The sequence below is a fragment of the Myotis daubentonii genome, chromosome 2 (genome assembly GCF_963259705.1).
Source record: "Myotis daubentonii chromosome 2, mMyoDau2.1, whole genome shotgun sequence".
NCBI lineage: Eukaryota > Metazoa > Chordata > Mammalia > Chiroptera > Vespertilionidae > Myotis > Myotis daubentonii.
Window position 1 is genome coordinate 7,504,411 of NC_081841.1, and position 27,682 is coordinate 7,532,092.

At 45.2% G+C, this 27,682-nt stretch overlaps 1 protein-coding gene across 2 annotated transcripts; it reads right to left on the minus strand.

Moving 5' to 3' along the window:
- Nucleotides 1–2,278: 2,278 nt before the first annotated feature.
- EIF3L (eukaryotic translation initiation factor 3 subunit L) lies at nucleotides 2,279–27,682 on the minus strand. 2 transcript variants are annotated; one of them, XM_059681590.1, is made up of 13 exons: nucleotides 27,599–27,682; nucleotides 27,021–27,069; nucleotides 25,939–26,149; nucleotides 24,779–24,858; nucleotides 20,229–20,290; nucleotides 17,047–17,116; nucleotides 16,238–16,311; nucleotides 14,188–14,359; nucleotides 11,974–12,128; nucleotides 11,146–11,316; nucleotides 9,864–10,361; nucleotides 3,328–3,408; nucleotides 2,279–2,495 (listed from the first exon to the last, which is right to left on the minus strand). In XM_059681590.1, the coding sequence occupies exons 1-13, from the start codon at nucleotides 27,629–27,631 to the stop codon at nucleotides 2,457–2,459; spliced, it is 1,695 nt and encodes a 564-aa protein (XP_059537573.1). In that variant the 5' UTR covers nucleotides 27,632–27,682; the 3' UTR covers nucleotides 2,279–2,456. The 2 variants fall into 2 exon arrangements, with proteins under 2 accessions (XP_059537573.1, XP_059537574.1); XM_059681591.1 differs by lacking the exons at nucleotides 24,779–24,858; nucleotides 27,021–27,069; nucleotides 27,599–27,682 and having other exon boundaries at nucleotides 25,939–26,017.

The window sequence follows — 27,682 nt, forward strand, 5'->3', positions numbered from 1 at the left end:
AGGGAACCAGGGAAGAAGGCACTGTCGGGGGTAAGGAGGCCTGGCTATCAAAATGCTTGGAAGGATCCCAACTCCGCACTGCTGGGACCCAGTAAGGTAAGAAATGGAGTGCTTGGAAAGCTACCAAGAGCACCATGAATGTTTGGACTTATTACTGACTCAGAGGCGCTTGTGTTTTTCCTTCCTTTGGGAGGGGGGCCGAGTTGTAGGATGGATCCCAAGACAGTGCAGGCTTTAGAACTGCGCTGACCCCGTTTGATCCTGGCTCTTTAGCTCTGGGAACCTGGACCAAGCTCTGTAACCTCCCTGGTGAAGAATGGCTTCCCCTACACATGACCAGGAGTGTCACCTCACCCTCCCTTCTCCTTTGCTCACTGTTCCAGCTGACCTTTTCACTGCCTTCTCTCAACACACAAAATGTGGGCCTCTGCACTCGGCGTCCCTGGGTATATGCAACTTCACGCATCTGCCCAAAAGACGCCAATCAATGTGTTGTTTTCGGACTATCCTATTCCAAAGGTAACTCCTGCCCTTGATTTTCCTCTGGAACATGTATCCCCATCCAACACACAAAATATGGCTTATCACCTGTCTCCACCCATTAAAATTTAAACCCATGAGGACAGGGATTTTGTTTTGGGTTTTGTTTTGTTGTTTTTTTAAAAATATATTTTGATTTTTTACAGAGAGGAAGGGAGAGGGATAGAGAGTTAGAAACATCGATGAGAGAGAAACATCGATCAGCTGCCTCCTGCATGCCTCCTGCTGGGGATGTGCCCGCACCCAAGGTACATGCCCTTGGCCGGAATCGAACCTGGGACCCTTGAGTCCGCAGGCCGACGCTCTATCCACTGAGCCAAACCGGTTAGGGCTGGGGTTTTTTTTAAATCCTCACCCGAGGAAGATGTGTTTTCTTTGTTGATTTTAGAGAAAGTATGGGGGCAGGGGTTGGGGGGGGGGGGGGTGGCAGTGAGAGGAAGAGAGAGAAGTATCAACATGAGAAACGATCAGTTACCTCCCACACTGACCAGAGCTTTTTTTTTTAATTAAAAATTTTTAAATGTCATTTGTTTTTAGGGATTTTGTCTTTTATGCACTTCCATTTCCCCCTTGCCTAACAGTGCCTTACCGGCTCACCTGGAGGAAAAGGATCCAACCTCTGCATAAAATCCTAAAGCGTGCCCGACACAGTAGGTTCCTAGGGCTGCTGTAACAAATTACATGAACTTGGTGGCTTAAAGCAGGAACGTATTCTCAGTCCTGGAGGCCAAAAGCCCCAAATCAAGGTGTCAGCTCTCAGGGAGGACCCTTCTTTGCCTCTCCCAGCTTTGGTGGTTGCAGGTTGCATAACTCCAATCTCTGCCTGTCTTCACGTGGCCTTCTCCTGTGTGTGTATGTCTTACAATGGCATGTGTCAGTGGGCTGAGGGGCCACCTGGCTAGTCTAGGACAATCTTATCTTGAGAGGCTTAACTTACAAATGTGAAGACCTCTTTCTAAACGTCACATTGACAGGACCCAGGGGTTAGGATCTGGAATATCTTTTTGGGGACCAGCATTCAACCCACTATAGTATTCAACAGTAAGTATCACATGAGTGGGTTTCCAGTGGGAAGAATCCTAAGACCTGGCCAGAGAAGACAGTAGAAAAATGTAGTCATTTGGAGCCAACTCTTGCTTTTATATAACTATGTGAGCTTGATTGAGTCACTTAACTCCCTGAGTCTGTTTCCTCATCAATAAAATGGGCAACTACTGCTAAACCTGAGCTGTAAGGTTAAGCAATGTACATGGATTCCTCTTAGGACAGTTCCTGGCAGTAGGAGGTGCTCTGTGGCACTTCCACTAACTTGCATGCTCAGAGGATTCTTGTGAGGTGCAAATAAGATATTGAAAGTGAAAATGCCCTATAGACTGTATGGTACTTTATGAATATAGGGATTAAATAATTCAATTTAAACACTAATAACTGCCCAGCCAGGATGGCTCAGTGGTTGAGCACTGACCTATGAACCAGGAGGTAACAGTTTGATTCCCCGGTTAGGGCACATGCCTGGATTGCAGGTTCAATCCCCAGTGGATCTCTCATCATTGATGTTTCTATAGCTCTCTTCCTCTCCCTTCCTCTCTGATATCAATAAAAACATATTTTTTTAAAAAAAGAATAGACGTAATAAACAAACACACCAATAACTGATGCATCGCGACACATGGGAAATTACCTATTGTTGCCCTCATCCACAAACGCTCCCCAACAATAATGAGATGACAAGTCTGGCTCCAAAGAAGATCCTTTACTGAGACCTACTGAAAACATTTCAGTCCTTGACTCAAATAAACTTCAACTCGGCTGACAGGCTGACGACGGAGCTGGGTAAAAGCTCCACCATGGCAAGATCACTCCCCACCGACGACGACATCAAAATAAGTTCATGGCTAAAGCGAGAGTGAATGCACTCAGGGTCTCTGTCCCATCTTCTTCAGAGTTCGATTGAGCTAGAAGAGAAAAAGGAGAGATAAGCCTTGTCCTACGGCGTGTGCGATCACCAGGGCAAAGGCTCCCAGGCCGGCCCTCTGAGGTCAGGGAGGGGGAATCTGATGTGAGTGTGGGCAGCTACTCTGTGGAAAGGCCCAGAGAGGTCCTCCCCCGGACATTCACGGGACCTCTCACAATTCTTTCACATTGTTCTTCTCCTTGCCCTTCACACTCAACAGACACACCCCGTCCCTACACTGTTCTGCCCATTTTATACACAGGAAAGCAATGCAGTGGCTAGACTTGCCAGGCTGTATTACTACCCTGCAGGAGCCTGGTGGCATGGACCACAGCAGAGCAGTGACCTCTGCTGGCGACTCAAAGCACCAGGACAAAAAGAGACCCAATACCCTCGCAGTGTTTGGCCTGACCCACAAGACCTCTCCTTGGGCAAGACACGGACTGCATCAAGTCTGTCAAAACAGAGCTGCTCCCTGTCCTCTGCCTGCGGAACTGGCCAGACCTGTCTAAGTTGCAAAATAACTGCCAAATGGGGAGGGATGGTGAGAGCAGGCAGTGAATCCACCCATATTAGGAAATACTACGGAGGGAAACAGGGCTGCTGGCCATCCGCAGAGGGAGATCTTGGAAAGAGATGCTCCAGAGAAGGCTGACACAGCAACTCCTACAGGCCCAACCCACTCCCCAAACCCTAAGCAGCTAGCCAGTCTAGCTCAGAAACTTCAAGGGTCAGTTTGGGGCTTTCTTGAAAATAAAAAAGAAAAAGATTAAAACTCCCACCTAGTTCCTAACTTCTGTCCCCAGCCCAGACACCTCTCTCAGACTTCTCACCTCCTCAAATTTATGAATCTGCCGGATGAAAAAATCCCCATAGCGTCTGGCAACTTTGGTGTCTGCAATGTGGATCATGTCCTGTGGGAAAAGCAAAGTCAGATCAAAGCGGTGCGGCGGAGCCACTTACATACTTGCCGATAATCACAATGCTAATTGCTAGATAAACCCAGAAAGCGCTTTTCCCGTTCATAGCAGCTCTTTGTAGATGACTGATTTTTATTTTCTTCTTGCTAACTCATTATTTTTATTTTGTAGTCTTCTTCAATGAACACGAATCTTTTGGCAATTAAAAACATTTAAAACAGCATTTCATCCTCATACACGGGTTGCAAATTAGCCAAGATTTTACATTTTGTTCTTAAGCTCAAAATATTTTGTCGAACACCACTTTCCCTGTAAGTTCCTACATAATCCAAGTTAAGACCCAAGAACTGTCTGAATCTTGGACAGGATTTTTTTAAGTCAGGGATGAGAAAAGTACCCCCACCCTCCTGCCCCAAAAGCAGCATTTTGCCAGACAAACCTGAACCAGGAAGAGAAACAATAAAAACAAAACATGCAGTTAAAACCTTTTCCATTTGGGACTGACTGACTCATATTATAATTTAACCTAAATCTCATAGCAAAATCTTATTAATTACTAGAGGCCCGGTGCACAAAAATTTGTGCACTCGGGGGGGAGGGGGGGTCCCTCAGCCCGGCCTGTGCCCTCTCGCAGAATGGGACCCTTCGGGAGATAACGACCTGCTGGCTTAGGCCTGCTCCCGGGTGGCAGAGGGCAGGCCCAATCCCTAGGTGCAGCCCCTGGTCGGGCTCAGAGCAGGGCCGATTGGGGAGTTGGGGCGCCGCCCCGTCATGCACAGAGCAGGGAGATTAGGAGGTTGTGATGCCACCCTCAGTCATGCTCAGGGTAGGGCCAATTGGGGGGTTGGGGCACCGCCCCGTGTCACACTCAAGGCAGGGTCGATGGGGAGGTTGTGGCGCCACCCCCTGTCACGCACAGAGCAGGGCCAATCAGGGGGTTGGGGCACCGCCCCCTGTCACGCACAGAGCAGGGCCCATCAGGGGGTTGGGGCACCGCCCTCTATCACCCACAGAGCAGGGCCGATCAGGGGGTTGGGGCGCCGCCACTCTCACACTCAGGGCAGGGCCGATGGGGAGGTTATGGCTCTACCCCATCACACACAGAGCAGGGCCCATGGGGGGGGGTGGTTGGGGAGCTCCCCGCTATCAGGCACAGAGCAGGGCTGCACAGGGGGGTGGGGCCTCGCCCCCTGTCACACACAGAGCCGCAGGGCGATCAGGGGGTTTGGGCGCTGCCCCCTGTCACGCTGATCCTGGTGCTGGGAGGCATATTACGATTTTACTATATAGGGTAGAGGCCTGGTGCATGGGTGGGGCCGGCTGGTTTGCCCTGAAGGGTGTCCTGGATCAGGGTGGGGGTCCCCACTGGGGTGCCTGGCCAGTCTGGGTGAGGGGCTGAGGGCTGTTTTCAGGCTGGGACTGACTGAAGTTCCCAACCGCTCCTTTTTTTCTTTTTTCTTTTTTTTTTCATTCTGGGCCAGCTTTACCTTGAGGCAACTTGGCTCCAGCTCTTAGGCCTCCGTGCAGCTGAAAGTAGGTTTCTGGCCTTTGCTTACAATGTTGCGAATCTGCTGGCTGAAGTCCTGCGGTCTTTGTTACAATGTTTCTTAAACTGCCCGCTCAGAGGCCTGCAGCCACAGGTGGGGAACAGTTGGTTTCCTCCATCACTGAGGCAAGCAAGCCTCATGTTAGTTTCAAGCTGCCTGGCTGCCAGCCGCCATCTTGGCTGGCAGTTAATTTGCATATCTCGCTGATTAGCCAATGGGAAGGGTAGCGGTTGTACGCCAATTGCCATGTTTCTCTTTTATTAGTGTAGATAACCAAGTTGCTAATTCTTGGGAGAAGTGTTTTATTGAAGACTACCCAGATATTTGGGACTAGTTCATCGGGTCACTAAGATATTACACAGGTATGCAGCAGGTTACTGATATTACCAAAGAATGTGTATATGTAAGCCACTGGGAATCAACTGAAAAAGAACTTTAGGTAGTTGATGTGATACCACAAGGGACCAACAATTTTGTTTGAATTTTAAAAGCAGGATTTAAAACACATTGAAACAATAACAACAACAAAAGAAGAAGAAAACATATTGAAAAACTTTCCACTGCTGATGTGTTTCTTCTTCTGGTGAGTCTGTGCATGTCAAGGACAGCTAAATTCTGACAAACACCAAGTCTTCCAAAAGCCATAAACTCTAAATGAGAGGATTATGTTTAACAAGATGAGCTTCCAAAAACAAACTACCAGTCCAGCTGGTGTGGCTCAGTGGATGAGCGTCAACCTATGAACCAAGAGGTCAAAGGCTGGATCTTACAGGAGGCAGCTGATCGATGATTCTCCCTCATCACTGATGTTTCTCTCTCTCTCTCTCTTTCTCTCTCTCTCTTCCTTCTACTCTGAAGTCAATAAAAATATTTAAAAAAAACAAAATAAAACACCCTCTACCAAAACTGACCTGGCAACCAGGTATATACAAAGAGAGTATGTTCACACAAAAACGTGTATGCAAATATTCATAACAGTGTTATCCACAATAGACAAAAAGTGAAAACTCAATTATCCATCAAATAATTAATCAACAAAATGTGACTCAGCCATAAAAGGAATACAGTACTGATCCATGCTACAACCTGGACGAAACTTAAAAATATGCTCAATGAAAGAAGCCAAACACAAAAGGTCACATGTTTTGTGATTCCATTTATATGAAATCTTAGGAAGAGACAAACCCAGAGACAGAGCAGATTCCTGGTTTGCCAGAGATTAGGTGAACTGGGAATGACTGCAGGGAGTTTCTTTTTGGAGGTAATGGAAATAGTGCGGAGTTAGTGATGATGGTTACACAACATTGTGAATATGTTAATAGTCATCTAAAACACTGTCAAAAAATTAATGATGTTTCGATCAACACACTTTCTTAAAACAACTAAAAATGCAGAATAAATTAAATCTCCTTAAAGCATCACAGAGTTGAAAAGAGAATGAAGAACTATTCTGTAAGCAAAGCATAGAAGCCCCATCTGTGCGGAGGGCATTTGCTAACCCTAGAAAATTTGGACAGAGATAAACCAAGGCCAGGGCCAGCCTAACAGAAGACCCTCCTTATAATGCTGGGATCCTAAAGGGCTGCATCCTCAAGCTAAAAATAAACCAGAAGAGACCTGCCATCCCACTCCTGACACGAAGCAATGCTCTCCAAGGGTGGAGAGGTGAATAAAGGAAGAAAGAAGACCCATCCCCGAGACATTAGAAACACAGGTGATTCTTCTGATAATCTGCAGCCTAAGCTGCCGCGGGTTTGATCCAGAAAACCATAGTCTTGTAAGCTCAGTCTATGTTGATTCCAGACCAGAAACATCTCTAGACAACTTTAAAAGGAAAAAACAAATAAGCTCTAGAGAAATAAATATTCACACTAGCCTTCAAAGAATGTCAACAAATAGTTTTTCAAGGTCAAATGAACCCTCTATAGCAGTGGTTCTCAACCTTTTGGCCCTTTAAGTACAGTTCCTCATGTTGTGACCCAACCATAAAATTATTTTCGTTGATAAATACCACATGATCTCACTCATTTGTGGATTATAGAGAACAACATAGACTGATGAAAAGGGACAGATCCAAAGACTGAGAAACAGCGATCCGACTATCAATCCCCAGAAGGAAAGTAGGGGAGGGCGGGGGTAAGGGGAAGAGATCAACCGAAGGACTTGTATACATGCATATAAGCCAAACCAATGGACATGGACAACAGGGGGATGGGAGCATGAGTGTGCGGGGCGGGGGCGGGGGAGAGATTGAGGGTTAATGGGGGGGATGAGGACACATTTGTAATACCTTAACTAATTAAAAAAAAAAAAAAGAAACATCAAAAAAAATTATTTTCGTTGCTACTTCATAACTGTAATGTTGCTACTGTTATGAATCAAAATGTAAATATCTGATATGCAGGATGTGAAAGGGTCATTCGACCGCCAAAGGGGTTGCGACCTACAGCTTGAGAACCGCTGCTCTATAGTAAAAAATACTCAAGCACATAAGGACACACTGCACCATGAGCAAGAAAGAATTACAGAAAGAAAGAAATAGAGCTGAAGAGATAAATTAGGGGTAGAATGATCAGTCAAAACAAAGTTATCCAGAATAAAGGAAACAAGAAGATGGAAGAAGGGTTTAAGAGACATGGAGAACAGAGTGAGGTCTATATACATAGACAAAAAAAACAAAAAACAAAAAAAGAGAAAGAAAGAGCAAAAAACAAAAAAAGAAAAGGAAAACAAGAACATTTTCTTAACTTGTGAGTGTATACATACGGGGGAAATAAAGGGGGGAGTGATATTTTATAGAAAAAGCAATTCTAGGAATCTGGCATATTTTAAGTCTGGGGGGAAAACTCAAGAAAATAAAACAATTTATTTCTTTAAAAAACCTAACTAGGACATTAAAATGTCCAACTTGAACTTAAAATCCCAACAGGGAAAACCAATACTGTTCCTCAACCCTCCTCTCCTCCAGAGAGGAAACCACCGCAATACTGCTTGTGCATACACAAGCATAAGGAAGGCTTAAAAACCCAAAACCGAAAACCTAAATGGACCATTGACAGCTACCCCAAAAAGCCACATGTGCACTTTTTGCAATAGCCAAAACCACCCAAATATCCATTAGCAGCAAGAATGAAAAAAAAAAAAAGGCAGTCAAAAATTAAGGTAGATATTGAATAGAGTGATGAACATGAATGAACTATTGCTACACACAACACTGGATGTGATTCTCTCAAATGTAATGTTGAACAAAAGAGGCTAGACACAAAAAAAGCACATACTGGCCCTAGCCAATTTGGCTCAGTGGATAGAACGTTGGCCAGTGGACTGAAGGGTCCCAGGTTCAGTTCTGGCAAGGGCACACAAGGGCACATACCTCATTGCAGGCTCAATCCCTGGCCCTGCAATCCCTGGTGGGGGGTGTACGAGAGGCAACCAATCAACGTGTCTCTCTTACATGGCTGTTTCTCTCTGTCTATCCTCCTCCCTTCCACTCTCTAAAAACCAATGGGAAAATATCCTCTAGTGAGGATTTACCACAACAGAAAGAGCACATACACTGTGATCTATCTATCCACATAAAACCCTAATATGCAGATAGACCTAATGGAGGAACAACCAAACAACCAGTCGCTATGACGTGCGCTGACCACCAGGGGTCATGCACAGAACATAGCAGGCATCGGCAGCAGGTGGTAGAGCACAGAACATGGCAGGTGTTGGCCGCAGCGGGATGGTGGAGGTCAGTGGGGGCACCAGACGAAGGTGGGGTGCTGGTCACTGTCATCGGGGTGAGCCTCTGGTGGTTACTGAAAATTCTTTGCTCCTGAAATACCGCCTGGTGCTCGCACCCACTACCAGCACCACCACTCACACCTGCTGCCAGCACCCGGCACTGGCTCCAATCACACAGCGCCATCAGCGGGTGCGAGCCATGGCTGCCAGCCCCGATCGCCCCTGAGGGCTTCTCCACCTCCCCCTGCTCCTGAGGGTCGATCGGTGCCAGCAGCTGCCACTCGCACCCACTGCCGGCGCTGGCCCCAATCGCTCCACGCCATCAGCGGGTGTGAGCGGGGCCAGCGCTGTCAGCACATGGGAGCAGTGGCGGTGGGAGCGGAGCAGACAGCAGACAGAGGACCGGGAGCCATGGTGGGAAGGGCTGGATGGGGATGGGGAGGATGTGCCGAGACCCACCCGTGTCCACCGCAGCCTCTCAGCCCACAGTTCCTTTCAAAGTGCACGAATTCATGCACTGGGCCCCTAGTTCCATTATAAGAAGTTCAGGCTCCCTCAGCCTGAAATGCTCTTCAATCAAATATTTGCTTGGCTAATTTCCTCACCTCCTTCAAGTCTTAACTTCAATTTCACTTTCTCTACAAAGCTTATCCTGAGCACCTTATTTAATACTGCAACTGTGCCTTCTTGCCTTCTTCTTCTTCTTTTTTTTTTCCAGAATTTACCGCCCCCCCCCCATTTATTTATTGATTTTAGACACAGGAAAGACAGCGAGAGAAACATCAATTTGTTGTTCCACTTATTTATGCATTCATTGGTTGATTCTTGTATGTGCTCTAACCAGGGATTGAACCCACAACCTTGGCATACTGGAACAATGCTAACCAACTGAGCTACCCAGCCAAGCTGCAACCCATGCTTTCCACCACCACTACCCTGACTCCATAGCACTTGGCAACTTTTAATTTTTTGCTTAATTACAATGTTTACTGTCTATTCTTTAAAATTAGAATGTTAGCAAAAGTGCAGAAATCTTTGTTGATTTTGTTCACTAATGTATCCCAAATGCCCAGAACCCTGACTGGAAGACAATGGGAGCTCAATAAATATGTATTGCTAATGCATGAACAGAAAGTGCCCCCGAGAACCTAGCCCAAGGGGCGACCATACCTTATCGATGTAGAAGTCAACCTCAGAGGCTGACTGAAATTCTCCGTCTAGGGCAGAGATGCCGCTGGTCCACACCAGGTTCTTCATTTTGTGCTTGAAGACAAGAAGCTGGATGCGGAACTCCTGCTCTGTGAGGTCGAGGAAGCCGGCCAGCTTGGCCACAGGCATAGTGGTGTAGAGCTTGAGGAAGCTACGAATGGTTGAGAGCTGGGCCTGCTGCTGCACTTCATCAGAAAACACCTTCAGCTGCTGCAAGAAGGGTTCCTTGTGGTAGTTGGGGTGCACATTGTCGTAGTTGGGAACGACAGGAGACAGGAATTTGGGGCAGGAATAGCTGAAAAGCTCCTCGTAGACCTGTGGGTCACCCTTCTGCATGCGTAGCATCTTATCCCCGTATTTCTCCCGCAGCTGGAGGTGAATGCTCTCATCGATACGCATAGGGTACATGGTGAGGGCGATGGCCAGCAGCGCATGCATCTGCTCATTCTGCTTGTTGATCTGGGGGTGAGGGTGAGATTGGAGTAGGGTCAAAAGAAATGGACTTTCGGAGGTCCCCACCATTCTCTCCAGCGCACTTCACAGACCCTTGACTTCCCCCTTTGTCTTGCACCACTCAGTTAACTTTCCCAATGTCTTCCCCAAGCCTTCCTCTAGCTCTACTCAACTACTCCTTAGTTGTCTCCTGGATTCTGTCCTGGTAATTCTCAGTCTCTCCATTCTGCCACACTCATTACTAGCAGGTCAAGCCTCCACACCAGTTATGATCAATTCACCCAGAAACCTTTGATGGTATCTCCATGCCTATGGTACAAAGACTAAATACTTCAGCTGGGTAATGAAGGTTTCCCCAGAATCTAACACCCAATTTGACTACTTTCTGCTCTCTAGCCCAAATGGTTTACTGTGTTGCTACATCACCATACACTTCCAAGTCTCCACAGCTTTGCTCTGCCTAAAAGCTCCTCCCAATTCTATGCATGTCCTTGGACCCATCCACCCCCATGGCAAACTGCCTGACCACAATACCCTCATCATCTAACTCATTTTTAAACACCCACAGCCCAGAGAACACTCAGCAAATTGTTGCTGAATAAATAAGTGTAGGCACTGATGGGGTTAAAAGGCACTGTTCTTATCAAAGCGTTCATGATCTGAGTTAATAGACATAACAAAAAAACTCCTAGAGTAGACCAGCCATAAAGAAATCATTGTGCTGAAAAAGTATATTAAAATAACAAAAGTTTGGATGGCATTTACCAAAAGCAGTCAGAAGCCCCCTTACCATCTCATACTTGTATGTGGTCCTCTGGAACATGCTCTTGGTCCTCTGGATGTAAAGGAGAATGTTGGCAAAGACCCGGATGGCATCCTGGTAGCGACGCATCATCAGATATGCAAAACCAACATAATAGTATGTGGTGACCTGGCACTCGGGCACTCGGGAGTACATGCTCTGTGGAAGGAAATGCAAGTAGCACCCATGAGGCCCAAAACCAGTTCATCCCAGACAGGATCTGAAAGGGAATGGGCCCAGTGTCAGCTGGAGTCAGAGGCTCTGAGCATTGTATCTACCATTCACCAATTCGTTATGTGACCTGAGGCCCCCATTTTCTCAGCTTTAACAAAGGGACTGGACCGAGTAACCCCAAAATTTTTCAGCTCTAAACATTCTACACCTCAATTTTGCATTCTTCCTTGCTTTCTACTCCTTGCTTTTGTAAGTAAGCCCCATAAAGGAACAGATAAATTAGAAGACAGACACGTAAGTCAAACAAAAAGGTATCGATTTTTATGTGGCTAGGCAAAACAACCATAACTAATCATATTATTATTTATACCACCTTAGAACTAAGTCTTTTGTTAATTAAGACTAGTGAAACTTGAATAGTAAATACCTGGCATTATCATTCTGTTTTGGAAACAGAATCAAAAGACGACTGAATATTTTAAGTAAACACCAAAGAGAAACCACATTGTTGTCCAGGTTCAGATTTTCACTGCAGTGGTTTCCCGGTTCTCAATTTTCAACTGGTCTAGGGAACAGGAGTCCTTTCCCCTCCCTTGTGTTTGCCCTAACAGATGCAGACAGGCCGAGGAAACAGTTAATTACCTTCTTGTTCAGTTCGATATTCTCCAGCACCTTGATGGCCTGGTAGTAATCCCCCAGCAAGGAGTGCAGACGCAGAAGCCCCACCAGGCTGAAGTAGCCAAGCATCTTGTAGAGGGAGTGCCGTCCATACTCCCCGGCCACACTCTCGGGGTCACCTGCGAGAGAGAGACACTAACGCTGCAGCAGGGAGAGGTAAGGAAGGCAGGCTTGAGCGTTGAATGTCACTCAGTAAATTCTTCACTCACTGCCGGCCTCTACAGCTTCCTGCCACAGGGAATAACTCTGCCTTCGGAGGAATATCAGGAAACAGCATGCCTGGCCTTAGGCTAATCTTAAATCTACCTACAGTTGGGTGGAGGGTAGCAGTTCTTTTATTTTTTACTTTTTGGTCCCAACACACCTGAGAATATGAGGCTCCCTCTCACCAAGACCTCCCTTCCCTTTTCAGGAAGCTCACAAGGTCAAAGCTATTTTCTTAATAACACTAAGATGCTATTTGCCTTTACCACTGAGTTGAAATTTACACCAATGATGCAAAAACAATGCCAGGTAAAACTACTGACAACTTGGCATAAATCAGGCAATGGCACCAAACTGTACCTAGTCATTGTATTCTTTGCCACCACACCCTTGCAGTAAAAATAAATAATTAAATAATGAAATAATGAAAAATAAAAGAATAGCGGATTTTCCACAAAACACCATTTTTACTTGGAAAAAAAAATGAGAGACACAAAAACTATGGACATTTAGATTTAGGCATTTAGCAGCCATTTTCTCAAAAATGAAATGAAGCCAGGCTGCTACACTTCAATGAAAGCAACTGACAGTGTTTGCTGCCAAAGAAAAATTTGAGCTTTTAAGCAAAAATTAGACTTTTATAAAATTTGTATCTTAAAACAAAAAACTTCTATCTGCCACTATGAGCTCAACAACTTCCAAATAAAGGCTTATCTGATGAGGCTGACAGCAAAAATAAAAGTGATTTTTAAAAAATTGTCTAACATGCCAAAGCCGGTTTGGCTCAGCGGATGGAGTGTCGGCCTGCGGACTGAAGGGTCCCAGGTTCGGTTCCGGTCAGGGGCATGAACCTGGGTTGCGGGCACTTCCCCAGTGGGGGATGTGCAGGAGGCAGCTGATCGATGTTTCTCTCTCATCGATGTTTCTAACTCTCTATCTCTCTCCCTTCCTCTCTGTAAAAAATCAATAAAATATTTTTTAAAAAAATTATCTAACAAAAAAAATGTCTAGCCAAGTGTGTTAACATTTGGAAAGTTTTACAACTCAATGAACCAATATTTTACAAAATCATGCATGTGCAAAAGACCCATTCAAGCTGGAGAAACCAGTGAAAATTTTTTTTTATCCTCATCTGAGGATATTTTTCCATTGGTTTTTTTTTTTTTTTTTTTTTTGAGAGAAAGAAGAAAGATTGATGTAAGAGAAACACATCAATTGGTTGCCTCCTGCACAGGCTGGGCCGGGGAGGAGCCTGCAACCAAGGTTCATGCCCTTAACCAGAATTGAACCGGGACCTTTGGTCCACAGGCCAACGCTCTATCCACTGAGCCAAACTGGCTAGGGCAACCAGTACATTTTAATGTGCCAAAGTAAAAGTTCACTGATACAGTTTCAGATTCCTGCAGCTAACCTGTAAGACACCGCTTGTCAAGTTTCACTGTGGTAGCAAAGCACACCCATACCACCTGGCAAGGCTGCTAAAAACTTCTTTCTTTCCCAACTGATTACCTTTGTGAGGCCAGATTCCCCCTCAACGTACTTCAACCAAACAGCACATTGCAGCAGACGAAACCAGGAATAGAAATGAGAGCCCACCTCTTCTAGAAGCCGGACACCACAGAGATTTGTGAAAATGCCTCTCTTCCCAATGAAAAACACCAACCAACCAACCAAAAACTTACATGTTAACTATGATCTTCTCAATCTATTAAGAGTGTACAGCGGTCCTGACACCAAAACGTTAGAAAAGTGTGTCATCTTAACAAAGGCCTGGAGAAACAGGAATGTTTATAAATGCACATCGCAGAAGTGCTGGTTCGGGCTGTCGGCCAACTGCCAGGCCCAGTAGCCCCAACTTTGGCACTCGGTTACCATTCACAACCAGAGGAGCAACAGCCCAGCCCTGGAGGCGGTGACTCCTCCGCACTCCCTGCGGCCTCCAGTCACGTGGAGCGGACGGCAAGCAGCACCCACCTCCGCTTGTGTACACCTCCAGCTGCCGGTTGATGTTGGACTTGTCTACCAGGGAGTGAAGGACATTGAGGACACTGTGAACATTCCAGATTTTGGGATTGGAACGAAGGAAGTCAATCTCCTCCTCTGACTTCTTGGCGGTCTTACAGCGGTACTGGCTAAATGACTGGAACTGTTGGGAAAGAAGGGAGAGACGCAGCAGTGGCATCAACTCCAAGGTGACAGCCCAAGCGCACGATGCAGAAGGCGAGGCGATGCCCGGGACTCTGGACTGGGGAAAGGTGAGGGTGAGACTACTCCTACTCATGCTACACCTCTCTGCACACTATTTGCTTTTTCAGAGCCATCTTTGATTAGCTGTGGATTTTGTTCATTACCAAATGTTAGTTGTTCTAAAGTTAAGTAAAAATCTCTAAGATTAGAGGTAGTTTGTGAAAAAACAAAAAAAACAAAGAACAACATTCATTTTGGAGTCAAACACAGCCTAAAGTTATACCTGAGCTCCACAATGCAGTTAATCTGACCACCAGAATGAGGTGGTTTGTAACAGATTTCTATTCATATGTGGCTTTGCATATGAATGATGATGTGGTGGAAAGGGGGTAGATATCTGTTATGTGTGTGTCATCCAATCTGAGTCATCTCTGTACCAAAGACAAGATTTGGAGCAGTGGTTCTATCAGATCAGCACGGGGCTGGCTCCAAGGATCACCCAGAGAATAATAGCATAAGAGACCATCTGCTCAATCATAATTTTCAAAAAGCACCCTGGTTGATTCTGGTGCACACTCTGGTTTGGAAACCAGTGACCTAGAAAGGCTGTAAGTCCTAGATGACCTAAGATTGTTCTTCAACTCTAAAGTAATATCTTCGTCTAAGAGTAAAGACAGTCATAAATTAATAAAAACAAGATAATCCTATATAATAAAGAGCTAATATGCTAATTAGACCGAACAGCTGACCGACCGTCTGGACGACATTCCAGACAACCGGAAACCAACCTGCGGACCTTCCCGATGAAGCCGGGGCTGTGAGGGGCTACAAGGGCCGGCCGAGTTGCGAGGGCCGAGCCCCTTGCACGAATTTCATGCATCGCGCCTCTAGTCTAATAAAAAAATAGGCAAAGGATACTGATGACCATCTCAAGGAAAAAGAGGATTGGTCTATTAACAGGGAAAATGCTCAATCTCTTTAGTTGTCAGATAAATGTAAATTATGAAAATGAGATTTTTGTTCATTTTCCATCAAATTGACAAAAATTACACAGAAAAATTAACATCCAATATAGAAAGCGTGCTCCCCAAAGCTGCTGGTAGTCATATAATTTGATACAGCCTTTTGAGAGGGCAATGTATTACTATTTACTAAAATTAAAAGTGATTGAAATGTTATTGGTACATTTATTGTATGTCGATTATGCCTCTATAAAGTTGATTTTTAAAAATTTAAAAAGCACCCTGGTTGGTGTGGCTGTTGGTAGGAGTGTCGTCCCATATACCGAGAGGCAACCAATCGATGTTTCTCTCTCATATAGATGTCTGTCGTCTCCCTTCCCCCCCTTTCTCTACAAATCAATGAAATGTCCTCAGATGAGGAGATATATATATATATATATATATATATATATTTGGGTTTGGCTCAGTGGATAGAGCGCTGTTGGCCTGCGGACTGAAGGGTCCCGGGTTCAATTCCAGTCAAGAGCATATGCCCAGAATGCAGGCGCGATCCCCAGTAGGGGGCATGTAGGAGGCAGCCGATCAATGATTCTCTCTCATCATTGATGCTTCTATCTCTCTTTCCCTTCTCCCTTGCTCTCTGAAATCAATAAAAATATATTTTAAAAATAATAAAATAAGATAAAAACATATCCTTAGGCGAGAATTTAACAAACAAACAAAAAACAACAACAGAGGAGTCCACCGCCATGGGATATTTCAGTTTAGACCAGGATGGGCATATTTTTATACCATGCACCTTTTTAATAACACAAGCAATGGCAGTAACAGCTAAAATCAGTTATTTAAAACGAGGCTAAGGGCTGACCAGATACCTGATAGATGAACTCATCAATGATATCCCAGAGCCACTGGTTGGGTAGTTCAAGGGGAGCAGGACCATCAGCATCTGCACAGAAGATCACAGAAAAGTCAGGCTAGAAGCAAGGACTTTGCCCACTTGGTAAGGCTGCAGAGCACATTTTACAATTTCTCTCTTAAAAAGACGGTAAGTCATGCCCTGGCGGTGTGGCTTAGTTGGTTGGGCCTTGTCCCATGCACAGAAAGATCGCCAGTTTGATTCTCAGTCAGGGCACATGCCCAGACTGTGGGCTCAATGCCTGGTAGGGGGATGTGAAGGAGGCAGCAGATCAACGTTTTGCTCTTACGTCAATGTCTCTCTCGCTCCCTCACTTCCTCTAAAACCAATAAAAACATATCCTTGGGTAAAAAAAAAACTAAAAAGGTTGTGAGTTTCCATACTCTTCCTTGAAACCCTGTCTAGCATCTCTTTTTTTTTTTAAGATATTTTTTCATTGATTTTGAGAGAAAGAGAAATATCAATGTGGGAGCCAAACATCCATCATCTTCCTCCTACAGGACCCCTACTGGGGACTGAGCCCGAAACCCGGGCATCGGGCATATGATCCACCGGGAATTGAACCAGAAACCTTTCAGTGCACAGGATGGGCCCAACCAACTGAACCACACTAGCCAGGGCTAAAAAAATCTTTAAAAAACTGTGTATCAGAAGGCATTATCCCCTCTCCATCTGCACATTAAATCCTGTTAAAAAGAGCTGGAGGTCAACATTAGGCCTCATCACACCCTCTCCCTCCCTCACTTGCCCAAACCCCAGACTCACTAAGAATGTAGTTGAAGAGATTGCAGTAGTTATAATAGGATTCAAACCTCTGTTCCAAGGAAGGTCCCCCCTGTAAAGAGAGCAGAGACATCAGGACACAGATCATTAATTTCAATGTGTTACTAGTGGTGTCCATGAAAGCTGACAACAAATACAGAATTGATATCTGCTCTCTCCTTTTTAATATGCAAAGAGCACTCCAGCAAGAGGGAAGACAAAAAGTGCTGAGTTCCAAGAGACACTGAGTACCAGACAACAATGGTCAGGTTTTTGTTTTTATTATTATTTTTAAAGAAAGGAAGGAAGAGGGGGAGAGAAGAGAGAGAAACATTGATGCAAGAGAGCAAAGCATCAATCAGCTACCTCACTACATGCCCCCTTACTGGGGATCAAGCCCGAAACCCAGGCATGTGCCAGACTGGGAACTGAACGAATCATCTTTCAGTGCACAGGACGAGGCCCAACCAACTGGGCCACCCTAGCCAGGGCCACAATAATCAGCTTTTATGGCAACAACCTTACCCAAACATTAGGCAACAGGCATGCACATCCAGCAAAGCAGAGGAAGAAAGGTGTTTCAGCAAACACAGTACTAACAAAGGCAAAAAGGTAAAACTGTGGGACTTTAAGGTAGGAAGAGACAATGCCACACTGGACTACACTGGGCCAGGAATGAAGAGGTCTTTAAGGTCCAAACAAAAACCTAGAAAACAAAATCTAGGCCTGGAGGTCAGCAAATCCACCATCACCTGTTTCAATAGAGTTTTATTGGAACACAGCCATGACCACTCCTTACCTACAGCACAGTTAAATAAATTCGAGAGATCATTATGACCGTTAAAGTCTAAAATACTATCTGGGCCCTGGCCAGTTTGGCTCAGTGGATGGAGCGTCGGCCCGCAGCCTGGAGGGTCCCAGACGATTTGGTCAAGGGCATCTACCCCGGTTGCAGGATCGATTCCCTGGTTGGGGTTGGGTGTGAGGCAACCAATTGAAGTGTCTCTCTTACATCAGTGTTTCTCTCTGTTTCTTCCTCTCCTTTCCACTCTCTCTAAAAATCAATGCAAAAACTTGGGTGAGAATTAACAACAACAAAAAAACTTAAGTGGGCAAGAGTGGAAACCGAAACCAGCTGAGCAACTACTCAGTAGTTCAGGTATGAGATAATGCCCTGAACTATCAGCAGTGGTAAAAGTAGTTGGTTTCAAATAGTATGTTGAAGGTACAGCTGAACAAGATTTGCTGCAAGCTTGATGTCAAATGAGAGAAAAGTCAGGATTGATACCAATGCCTGGCTGGTGTGGCTCAGAATTGAGCATTGACCTATGAACCAGGAGGTCAGGGTTCGATTCCTGGTTGGGGGATGTGCTCTGGTTGTGGGCTTGACCCCCGGTAGGGGGCGTGCAGAGGCAGCTGATCAATGATTCTCCCTCGTCAGTGATGTTTGTTTCTTTCTCTCTCCCTCTCCCTTCCTCTCTGAAATCAATAAAAATGTATTTTAAAAAAAAGAATGATACCAAGGTGTTCAGTCCAAGTAACTGGGTGCCTGGTGGTATCATTTATTGAGATAATGAACATGGGTTAAACAGGCTGAGAGAGCCGAAACTGGTTTGGCTCAGTGGATAGAGCGTCGGCCTGCGGACTGAAGGGTCCCGGGTTCGATTCCAGTCAAGGGCATGTACCTGGGTTGCGGGCATATCCCCAGTGGGAGATGTGCAGGAGGCAGCTGATCAATGTTTCTCTCTCATCAATGTTTCTAACTCTCAATCTCTCTCCCTTCCTCTCTGTAAAAAATCAATAAAATATATTTTAAAAAAAACAAAAAACAAAACAGGCTGAGAGAGAAAATAAGAGTTCAATTTGAAGCATTTTAAACTTTGGATGACTATTAGACAGCTAAGTGGAGGTGTTGAACAGTAGATTAAAATCTGGATCTGGAGAGACTGGAGCCTAAGAGATTTGTAAGTCACTGGTGTACATAAATACTGCAGATGCTTTTTTTGTTTTGTTTTGTTTTGTTTTGTTTTGTTGTTGTTAATACTCACCCAAGGATATTATTTCCATTGATCTTTAGAGAGTGGAAGGGAGGGAGACAGATGGGAAGAGAGAAAAAGAGAAACATGCTACACACACCCCAAGTGGGGCCAAGGATTGAACCTGCACACACCCCAAGTGGGGCCAAGGATTGAACCTGCAACCCAGGTATGTGCCCTTGACTGGCAATCAAACCTGTGACCCTGCATTACACGGGCCAACACTCTAACCACTGAGAAAACCGTCCAGGGCAGTGCAGATTGTATTTTAAGAGGCTCAGGCACTCTAAAATTTATAAATTAGGAAGAAAAGAATTAAGCAAGTGCCCAAAGTTGAGGTAATGTGGTAAAAAGAACCCTGGTGTCACAATAAGACAGATCTGGATTCAAATTTATCAACTAACTGTAGGAATTAGAGAAAAAGCAACCTCTTTGCACCTCAGTTTGCCTATTTTGCAGGATCACTGTGGGAGTAGACACGTGGATGTATTCCAAGAGCCCAGCACTGTGCCTGGCAAACAGTGACAGTTTTATTTATGTTTCAGAGAGAAGAAGGCTCCGTGGCAATGCACAAGGGATAAAAGGACATTCCAAGCAGAGGCAGCACAAGGTGCTTGGAACACACTATTAGGATGGCAGCCTAAACCAGTGCACCGTGATGAGTGCCCAGCCAAGGAGAACTGGGGATGGAAAAACTAAAAAGGATGGACAGGCCATGCAGTGTTATAGCTTGTCTGGAATAGATACCCAGCTTTCTAGACTCAATTCTCCCACTGCCATTTCTTAAAACATGCCAACCACTCTTGGGCACTGTGTTCTGGGGACTGTGTTCTGAGGACAAAATGGCAGAAAGTTAAAAAAACTGCCAGCAGCCCGGCTGGTGTAGCTCAGCGGTTGAGCATTGAGCCAGGAACCAAGGGGCCACTGGTTCGATTCCCAGTCAGGGCACATGCCTGGGTTGCGGACTTGATACCCTGTGGGGGGCGTGCAGGAGGCAGCCCATCAATGATGCTCCCCTCTCATCATGGATGTTTCTATCTCTCTATCCCTCTCCCTTCCTCTGTCTCTAAAAAAAAAAAAAAAAAAAATCAATAAAATATATTTTAAAAACAAACAAACAAAACCTGGCAGCAACGTTTAGATACTCACACTGACTTTAGCATATATGTGCCTGTAGTATAATTCTTTGTACAAAATCAGGAAGACAGCATCTGAAAGAGATGGCAAAGGGGTACTTTAGTAATCCACAAAACAACTAGGGAATTCTGGCAGTTTTAGCTCCTTGGGGTCAGTAAAGGGATAAACATGATTTCAGAGACTGAACAGCTAAACTCTAACACTTACACCTAAAAATACACCCAACAGGAAAAGTTGTTTCTCGAGGGAAAGAGACTAGACGTGGGGCAGTGAGCACAAAATACACTAGACAGGTGTATTATAAAGCTGTGCACCTGAAATTTATATGTTACTAACCAATGTTACTCCAATAAATTCAATTAAAAAAGAAAATTCATTTCTCATTTTACTCTTTCAACCTCATCAATTTAATTCAGGCCCATTCCTGTTCACCATTTAGAGACTTTCGCCATACAGTTGCTTAAATAAACCAGCACATAAGTAAATGGTAACTCCATGAAAATCAGTATGATGCTACCTATCAAAATTGCAAATACATGGGTATCACTGACTTAGTTGGAACTTGGCTAGCACCTGGGAACCTCGATTTCAGAAGGGTTCCCACCACCCTGATAAGGGGCTCCCCCCACTGGGCCTAAACTGTTCCAACCATATGGTTTATTCTCAACACTGACTTTTCCTTCTGGGAGTCTGGAATGTTGGGACATGTTAGGCAGAGTGTGTGCCTACGTGACCAGGCCAGATAACATCCCTAGCCACCAAGCCTGTAATGAGCTTCTCTGGCACTCCATCCACTCGTCCTCCAATCCCGTTTGAGGAGTTAAGTGTGCCTGTGTGACTGCACGGGATGGACTGTTGGAAACTGCGCCTGGTTTCCTCTGGACTTCAGCACATGCACCTTTCCCCTTTGCTGACTTTGCTCTGAATCCTTTTGCTATAAACCTGATAGCTGTGGGGACAACTACACACGGAGTACTGAGTCCTCCCAGCAAATCATCAAACTTGGAGGTGGCCTTAGGAATGCTGAAGATGCAGAATATGTACTCTCCAAAAATATAATGAATTTTTTTAAAATGGAAAGGGACATTTAATTTATATGAAAAAGGAACAAAAGAGCTACAGTTAAGCCTTGAATAACACAGTTTGAACTGTGCAAGTCCACTTATACATGGAATTTTTTCAGTAAATACCTGTACTATTTTTTTATTGTGGTCAGGAGACTGTAGATGAAAAGGACCAACTATATGCATTGATCTGTGCCATTTGACATAAAGGAAACAAAGGTTTCTGAGGAATCAAAAGTTATATGCAGATTTGACTGTGTGGGGGTTCGGCACCCCTAACCCCTACGTTGTTCCAAAAGTCAACTGTAGTGGTACATCTATACAATGGAATACTACGCCACTATAAAAAAGGAACTTTTACCATTTGCAACAGCATGGATGGAACTGGAGAGTATTACGCTAAGTGAAATAAGCCAGTCGGAGAAAGATAAGTATCACATGATCTCACTCATATGTGGGATATAATGATCAATATAATTTGATGAACAAAAATAGATCCAGAGACAAATGGCAGGGGAGGGGGGGTTGGAGAGCAACCAAAGGACTTGTATGCATGCATATTAGCATAACCAATGGACACAGACACTGGGGCGGTAGGGGCTTGCCCAGGGTGGGAATGGCTGGGCGGGAGAGGGGGAGGGTCAACTGGGGAAAAAGGAGACATGTAAAATTTTAGACAGTAAATAAATTTAAAAAACAAAAACAAAATACAGCCCTAGCCAGTTTGGCTCAGTGGATAGAGCGTCGGCCTGCAAACTGAAAGGTCCCAGGTTCAATTCCGGTCAAGGGCACATGCCTGGGTTGTGGGCTCAATCCCCAGTGGGGGACTTGCAGGAGGCAGCCGACCCATGATTCTCTCTCATCATGGATGTTTCTATCTCTCTCTCCCTCTTCCTTCCTCTCTGAAATCAGTAATAAAAAAGAAATTTAAAAGAAAAGTGAACCGTATTCCTATTTGCATATGTATGCATAGAGTATCATGAGAAAGATAAACAAAAAAATATAACACTAGATGGCCCCAGAGAGATAAACTGAAGACTTAGGGAGGGGAATTTTTATACCAAATCTCCTTTTATACCCTGGTGTACAGTGAAGCTTTACCTGTTTAAAAGTACATTATGAAACTCCTAATGTTCTTAATATAATAATATTACGTTCTTTATAGGCAAACAGGCTCTATAATATAGGCTCTATATTATATAGAGTATAAGGTCTGAACAACATGAAAATAACATTTTTTTCAGAGTGAGTTCTAAACCTGTGTAACAATGATGATACTAATAGTAAGTTAAAAAAAAAAGTTAGGAAAAAAAGTGCAAGACGTATACATTGAAAACTATAAAACGTTGCTAAAAGAAATTAAAGACCTCAATACATGGAAAGACATCCAGTGTCCATGAGAACTTAATATTAAAATGGCAATAATTCAGACTAGCTGGCGTGGCTCAGTGGTTGAGCATCGACCTGTGATGAGCCAGGAGATCATGGCTCAATTCCTGGTCAGGGCACATGCGTGGGTTGTGAGCTTGATCCTGGTAGGGGACGTGCAAGAGGCAGCCAATCAATGATTCTCTCTCATCATTGATGTTTCTTTTTTTAATTGATTTCAGAGAGGACAGGAGAGGGGGAGAAGGATAGAAACATTAACGATGAGAACCATTGATCAGCTGCTTCCTGCACACCCTCTACTGGGGATCTAGCCTGCAACCCGGGCATGTGCCCTTGATTGGAATCGAACCTGGGACTCTTCAGTCCGCAGGCTGACATTCTATCCAATGAGCCAAACTGGCTAGGGCAATGAAAATATTTTTTAAATGGCAATACTCCAAAAGGAGAAAAAAAAGTAGAAATAAAATAATATGGCAATACTCCCTCAAACTGGTCTTCAAATTCTACACAATCCCTATAAAAATCCCAGCTGAGCCCTAGCCGGTTAGGCTCAGTGGATACAGCGTCAACCTGCGGACTAAAGGGTCCCAGGTTCGATTCCGGCCAAGGGCACATACCCGGGTTGTGGGCTCGATCCCCAGTGGGGGGCGTGCAAGAGGCAGCAAATCAATGATTCTTTCTCATCATTGATGTTTCTATCTCTCTCTCCCTCTCCCTTCCTCTCTGAAATCAATAAAAATATTTTTTTTAAAAAATCCCAGCTGACTTTTTTGTAGAAATTGATGAGCTGATCCTAAAATTCATATGGAAATCCAAGAAATTAAGAAAAATCAAAATAATCTTAAAAAAGCACACCTCTCAATTTCAAACTGCAAAGCTACAGTAATCAAGAAGGTGTAGTACATGCCCAGCCCATGTGGCTCAGTGTCAACCCAGGAACCAAGGAAGTCAGGGTTCGATTCCTGGTCAGGGCACATGCCCAGGTTGGGGGAGGCAGACAATCAATGATGTTTCTCTCTCATTGATATTTCTATCTCTCTATCCCTCTCACTTCCTCTAAAAATCAATGAAAACATTAAAAAAGAAAAAAAAAAAAGACAGTGTAGTACGAGTATAAGCCTAAAGCTAGGCATATAGATCAATGGAATCAAATTCAAAGTCCAGAAATGAACCCTTACATTTACATGATAACCAATTTCGACAACTGTGCCAAGACAATTCAAGGGGGAAAGCTTGTTTTTTTCAAAATTGGTGCTAGAACAGCTGAATAGCTGCATGCAAAAGAATGAAGTTAGACCCTCCTGCTTCACATCATATATTAAAGACACCATCAGGAAGTGAAAGATGGGAGGCTGGAAAGCCCATCCCAGAGCCACTGTAAGGACCCCCCAAGTTTCAGAGGGAAATGGAAACAAGTCAAGATCAAGATCTCACCCTGGCCAGTGTGGCTGCATTTAGAATGTCAGCCTGAGCTCCAAAGGAAGGATCATAGGTTCAATTCCCAGTCAAGGGCACACACCTAGGTTACAGGTTTGATCCTAGCCCTGGTCAGAGCGGTACAGGTGGTAACCAATTGATGTGTCTCTCTAACATCGGTGTTTCTCTCTCCCTCCCTCCCCTTCTACTCTCACTAAAAAAAAAAAAAATCAATGGAAAGAAATATCCTTGTGTGAGGATTAACATAAAAGATCTTTTTTAAAAAATACATTTTATTTTTTTTACAGGGAGGAAGTGAGACGGATAGAGAGTTAGAAACATCGATGAGAGAGAAACATCAGCTGCCTCCTGCACACCTCCTACTGGGGATGTGCCCACAACCAAGGTACATGCCCTTGACCGGAATCGAACCCGGGACCCTTCAGTCCGCAGGCCGACGCTCCATCCACTGAGCCAAACTGGTTAGGGCAGATCTTAATTTCAGCTTTCAGCATGTGTGAGAGACCTTGTCCTCTTCATTTATTCAACCTTCATTCAACAAGTTACTTACCAAGGGTCTACGATGCACCAACCCCTAGGGAAATAACATGGTGAGCAAAACAGACACAGGTCACCCTGAGCTTCTAATGACCCGTCACAGGATCCTATCCAGCACACAGAGTGCACACCTACCGTTGCCAACCTGTGGAGCAATGGCTTCAGCCTCAGGCCAAGGCGTATTCTTGAAGAATCTTTCTGTCAGCTTCGTCCAGCTGAAAACCAAGCAGAATAATTCTAGAATTTGAAACAAAAGGACCCAAGAGCCACTCTCACATTTTACAGACGAGGGCCTTTGGCTCAGAAAGGGGAAGATGTCACAGAAATAAGGCCAGGGCCAGAGCATCCAAGTCTACAACTTTCCTCAACCCAACTCTACCTCAGACAATCTGTCTTAATACAGTGAAATGCTCCATTTCTATCAGTGAGGCACCCCCAAGCTCTTCAGGATCATCTCCTGCCTCTGCATCATGATCGCTAGGTGCTTGCAAATCCCTGATTTGAGAACTACTTTTCAGATTCACCTCCTCGCTCCCTTAGCAACACTATTTCCACTTGCTAGAGTACTGTGCCTCCTCCCTCTCTCCAAACACAGAAACAAATCTGTTTGTTGAAGTCTAGACCACAGCTGACCTAGAGCATCCAACCACACACCGCTGTCCAACATGCTTCACAGCCCCCGAGAGGGTTATGCTCATTTTCTTTCTCCCGATTCCTCCAGCAGCTCCTTCAACGCCCCTGATTCTCAGGCTCCACCTCTCCCTTTCCTCCTATTAACACACTCAAACTCCCCTTCACAACACACAACAAAACAAAGTGTCTCCATAACCCTGTAAGACCTCCGCACTTACAAATTCGCCTTTCTCAACCCCCATTTCTCGTGTCCCACTGTCATCTGGCTTCTGCCTCCACCACTCCACTGAAACTGACTTTGTTAAGGTTACCAAAGTACCTTCTAAGTTGTCAAATTCAAGTGGCTCCTTTCTCGTCTCAATCTTGCTAGAGCACTTAACATCTCTTTACCATTTCCTGCTTCAAAGTCTTTTCTCTCTTTAGTTCCTATGACACTTCTTTCTGATTTACTACCTACTTTTCTCACACTTCTTTGCTCACTTACTGTCCCCTCTGCTATTTCCTTTCTTTGCTCTCCCCTCAAAACATCTTTCCCAGGGTGCCAGCCGTTTTCCTCACTACACGTTCTCCTAGGGGAGGAATACCGACCACATGCTTGGCTAAACCACTCTCTCTCTCTGCCTGCACTGTCCAGTACAGTGCCGTCAGCCAGCAGCCCATACCTGTTCTCATAGATGTCCTGGATCTCATACACTTTCTGGTCAATGACATCACTGGAGACACGACTTGCCTGTAGCTCATACACCTTCTGGTCAATCAAATCTGACACGGTTTTGTGGAAATACTGGATGAAGTTTTTGATCACTTCGGGGATCACCTGATAGGTCTGCTGTTCATACTGACGTTCATAAGCCAGATCCTGCTTTGGATCTCCTAGAGGTTGGATATAATAAATAAATATTTTACAAAGTGCTTTCCAAACCACATATATAACAAAAGGGCCAGATCCATCACCCAAATTAAGCTCAAACTTATCAAATAGGCTGTAATTCCCCCTTTAAATACTCAGATGTAATCCCCCCAAAGCACTCCCAATCCCGTCACCCTATTTCTTCACAACATTTACCACCAAAGTTACTTATGACCTGTTTCTCCCCCTCGAAGCTAAAGTCTACATGGGAAAGAATCTTGTCTGTCTTGTGTGCAGATGTACCCTGGGGACCAGAAGAGGTGTGTGTGCTGCAGGAGGGGGAAAGACTGTGGAAAGGGAGAGTAAGTAGTAGGTATTTAATATTATTTGAGTGGATAAATTACTGCCATTTTCTACCTATATGATTTGGTAGGAGGAACTAAACTTCTCTGTGCTCAGTTTTCTCCTCTGTCAAATGGAGACAACATTAATATACATGCTTTACAGAACGGTTGTAAGGACAAAGTACCCAGAACAATGCATGGCACTTACTAAGTCAAACCAAGTCACTACGACATTTCAAGAAACCTCAGAAACCTTCACAAAAGATCTCATTTGGGCTTGGTTTTTTTACAAGATTTTCTTCTTCGGCCAACAGTTTGAACAACAACAGAACCACAGCCAGGTCAGTAGTCCTCCCCTCCTAGGGTTTCCAGGTGGGCCAGGAGGAAGGCTGGTTTACAGGCTGCACACCGCCCTCCTGCTGGGCGCTAATGACTGACTCCAGCCCAGACATCAAGAAGCGGTTTTAAACAGGTGCCCGTCAGCGCTGTTCCCAGGCGTTAATAAAGGGGCCCGTCCCTGCAGGCACCCAGCTCACCAGACGAGTCTCACCTGTGTGCATATCATAGTCGCCGGGGTAAGTATAGGGATCATAGGCGGCCTGTGAACGACAAAGACAGGGGCAGTCACCACGCCGTGAACCCAAAATGCTCGTCCCGGGGCCGGTGTGTCAGGCAGGGTACTAAGGGTGCAGAGTTGGGTGAAACAGCCCCTGCCTTTCAGAAACCCGCATGCCCGCAAAGGGAGACTCGGCACACAGTGACAACACAACCTTGCGGGGTAGCAAGCTGGAGCAAAGCTAGGAATCAGCAGGATTTGACAAGTCCGAGCCCCAGATATAAGAAGTGCTCGATTACAGAGACACAGCCCCCGTAGCCAGCTTCCGTCCCGGGTCTTGGAAAAGAAGAGGACGGGGAGACCGGACACGGGAAGTGGGCGGGCAGACGGGGCCGATGAGGAGCCGGGAGGGGTGGCCGCGGCATGGGCGCGCGGGCCGGGCGGCAGGCAGGAGCTGGCCGCGGCCCGCGGGGGCTCCCAGAGGCCGCCGGGCCCCGTCTCACCGCGGGGACCCGCTCCCAGGGAGCCCGGCCCCCGTCGCGGAGCCCAGCGCGCGCTTAGGGCCAGGTTACCTCGGACTCGTAATCATCGGCGGGGTAAGACATGACTGCGAGGCTCGTGAACACAGCCGGAGAGAGCGGAAGGAGTGTCCTGCG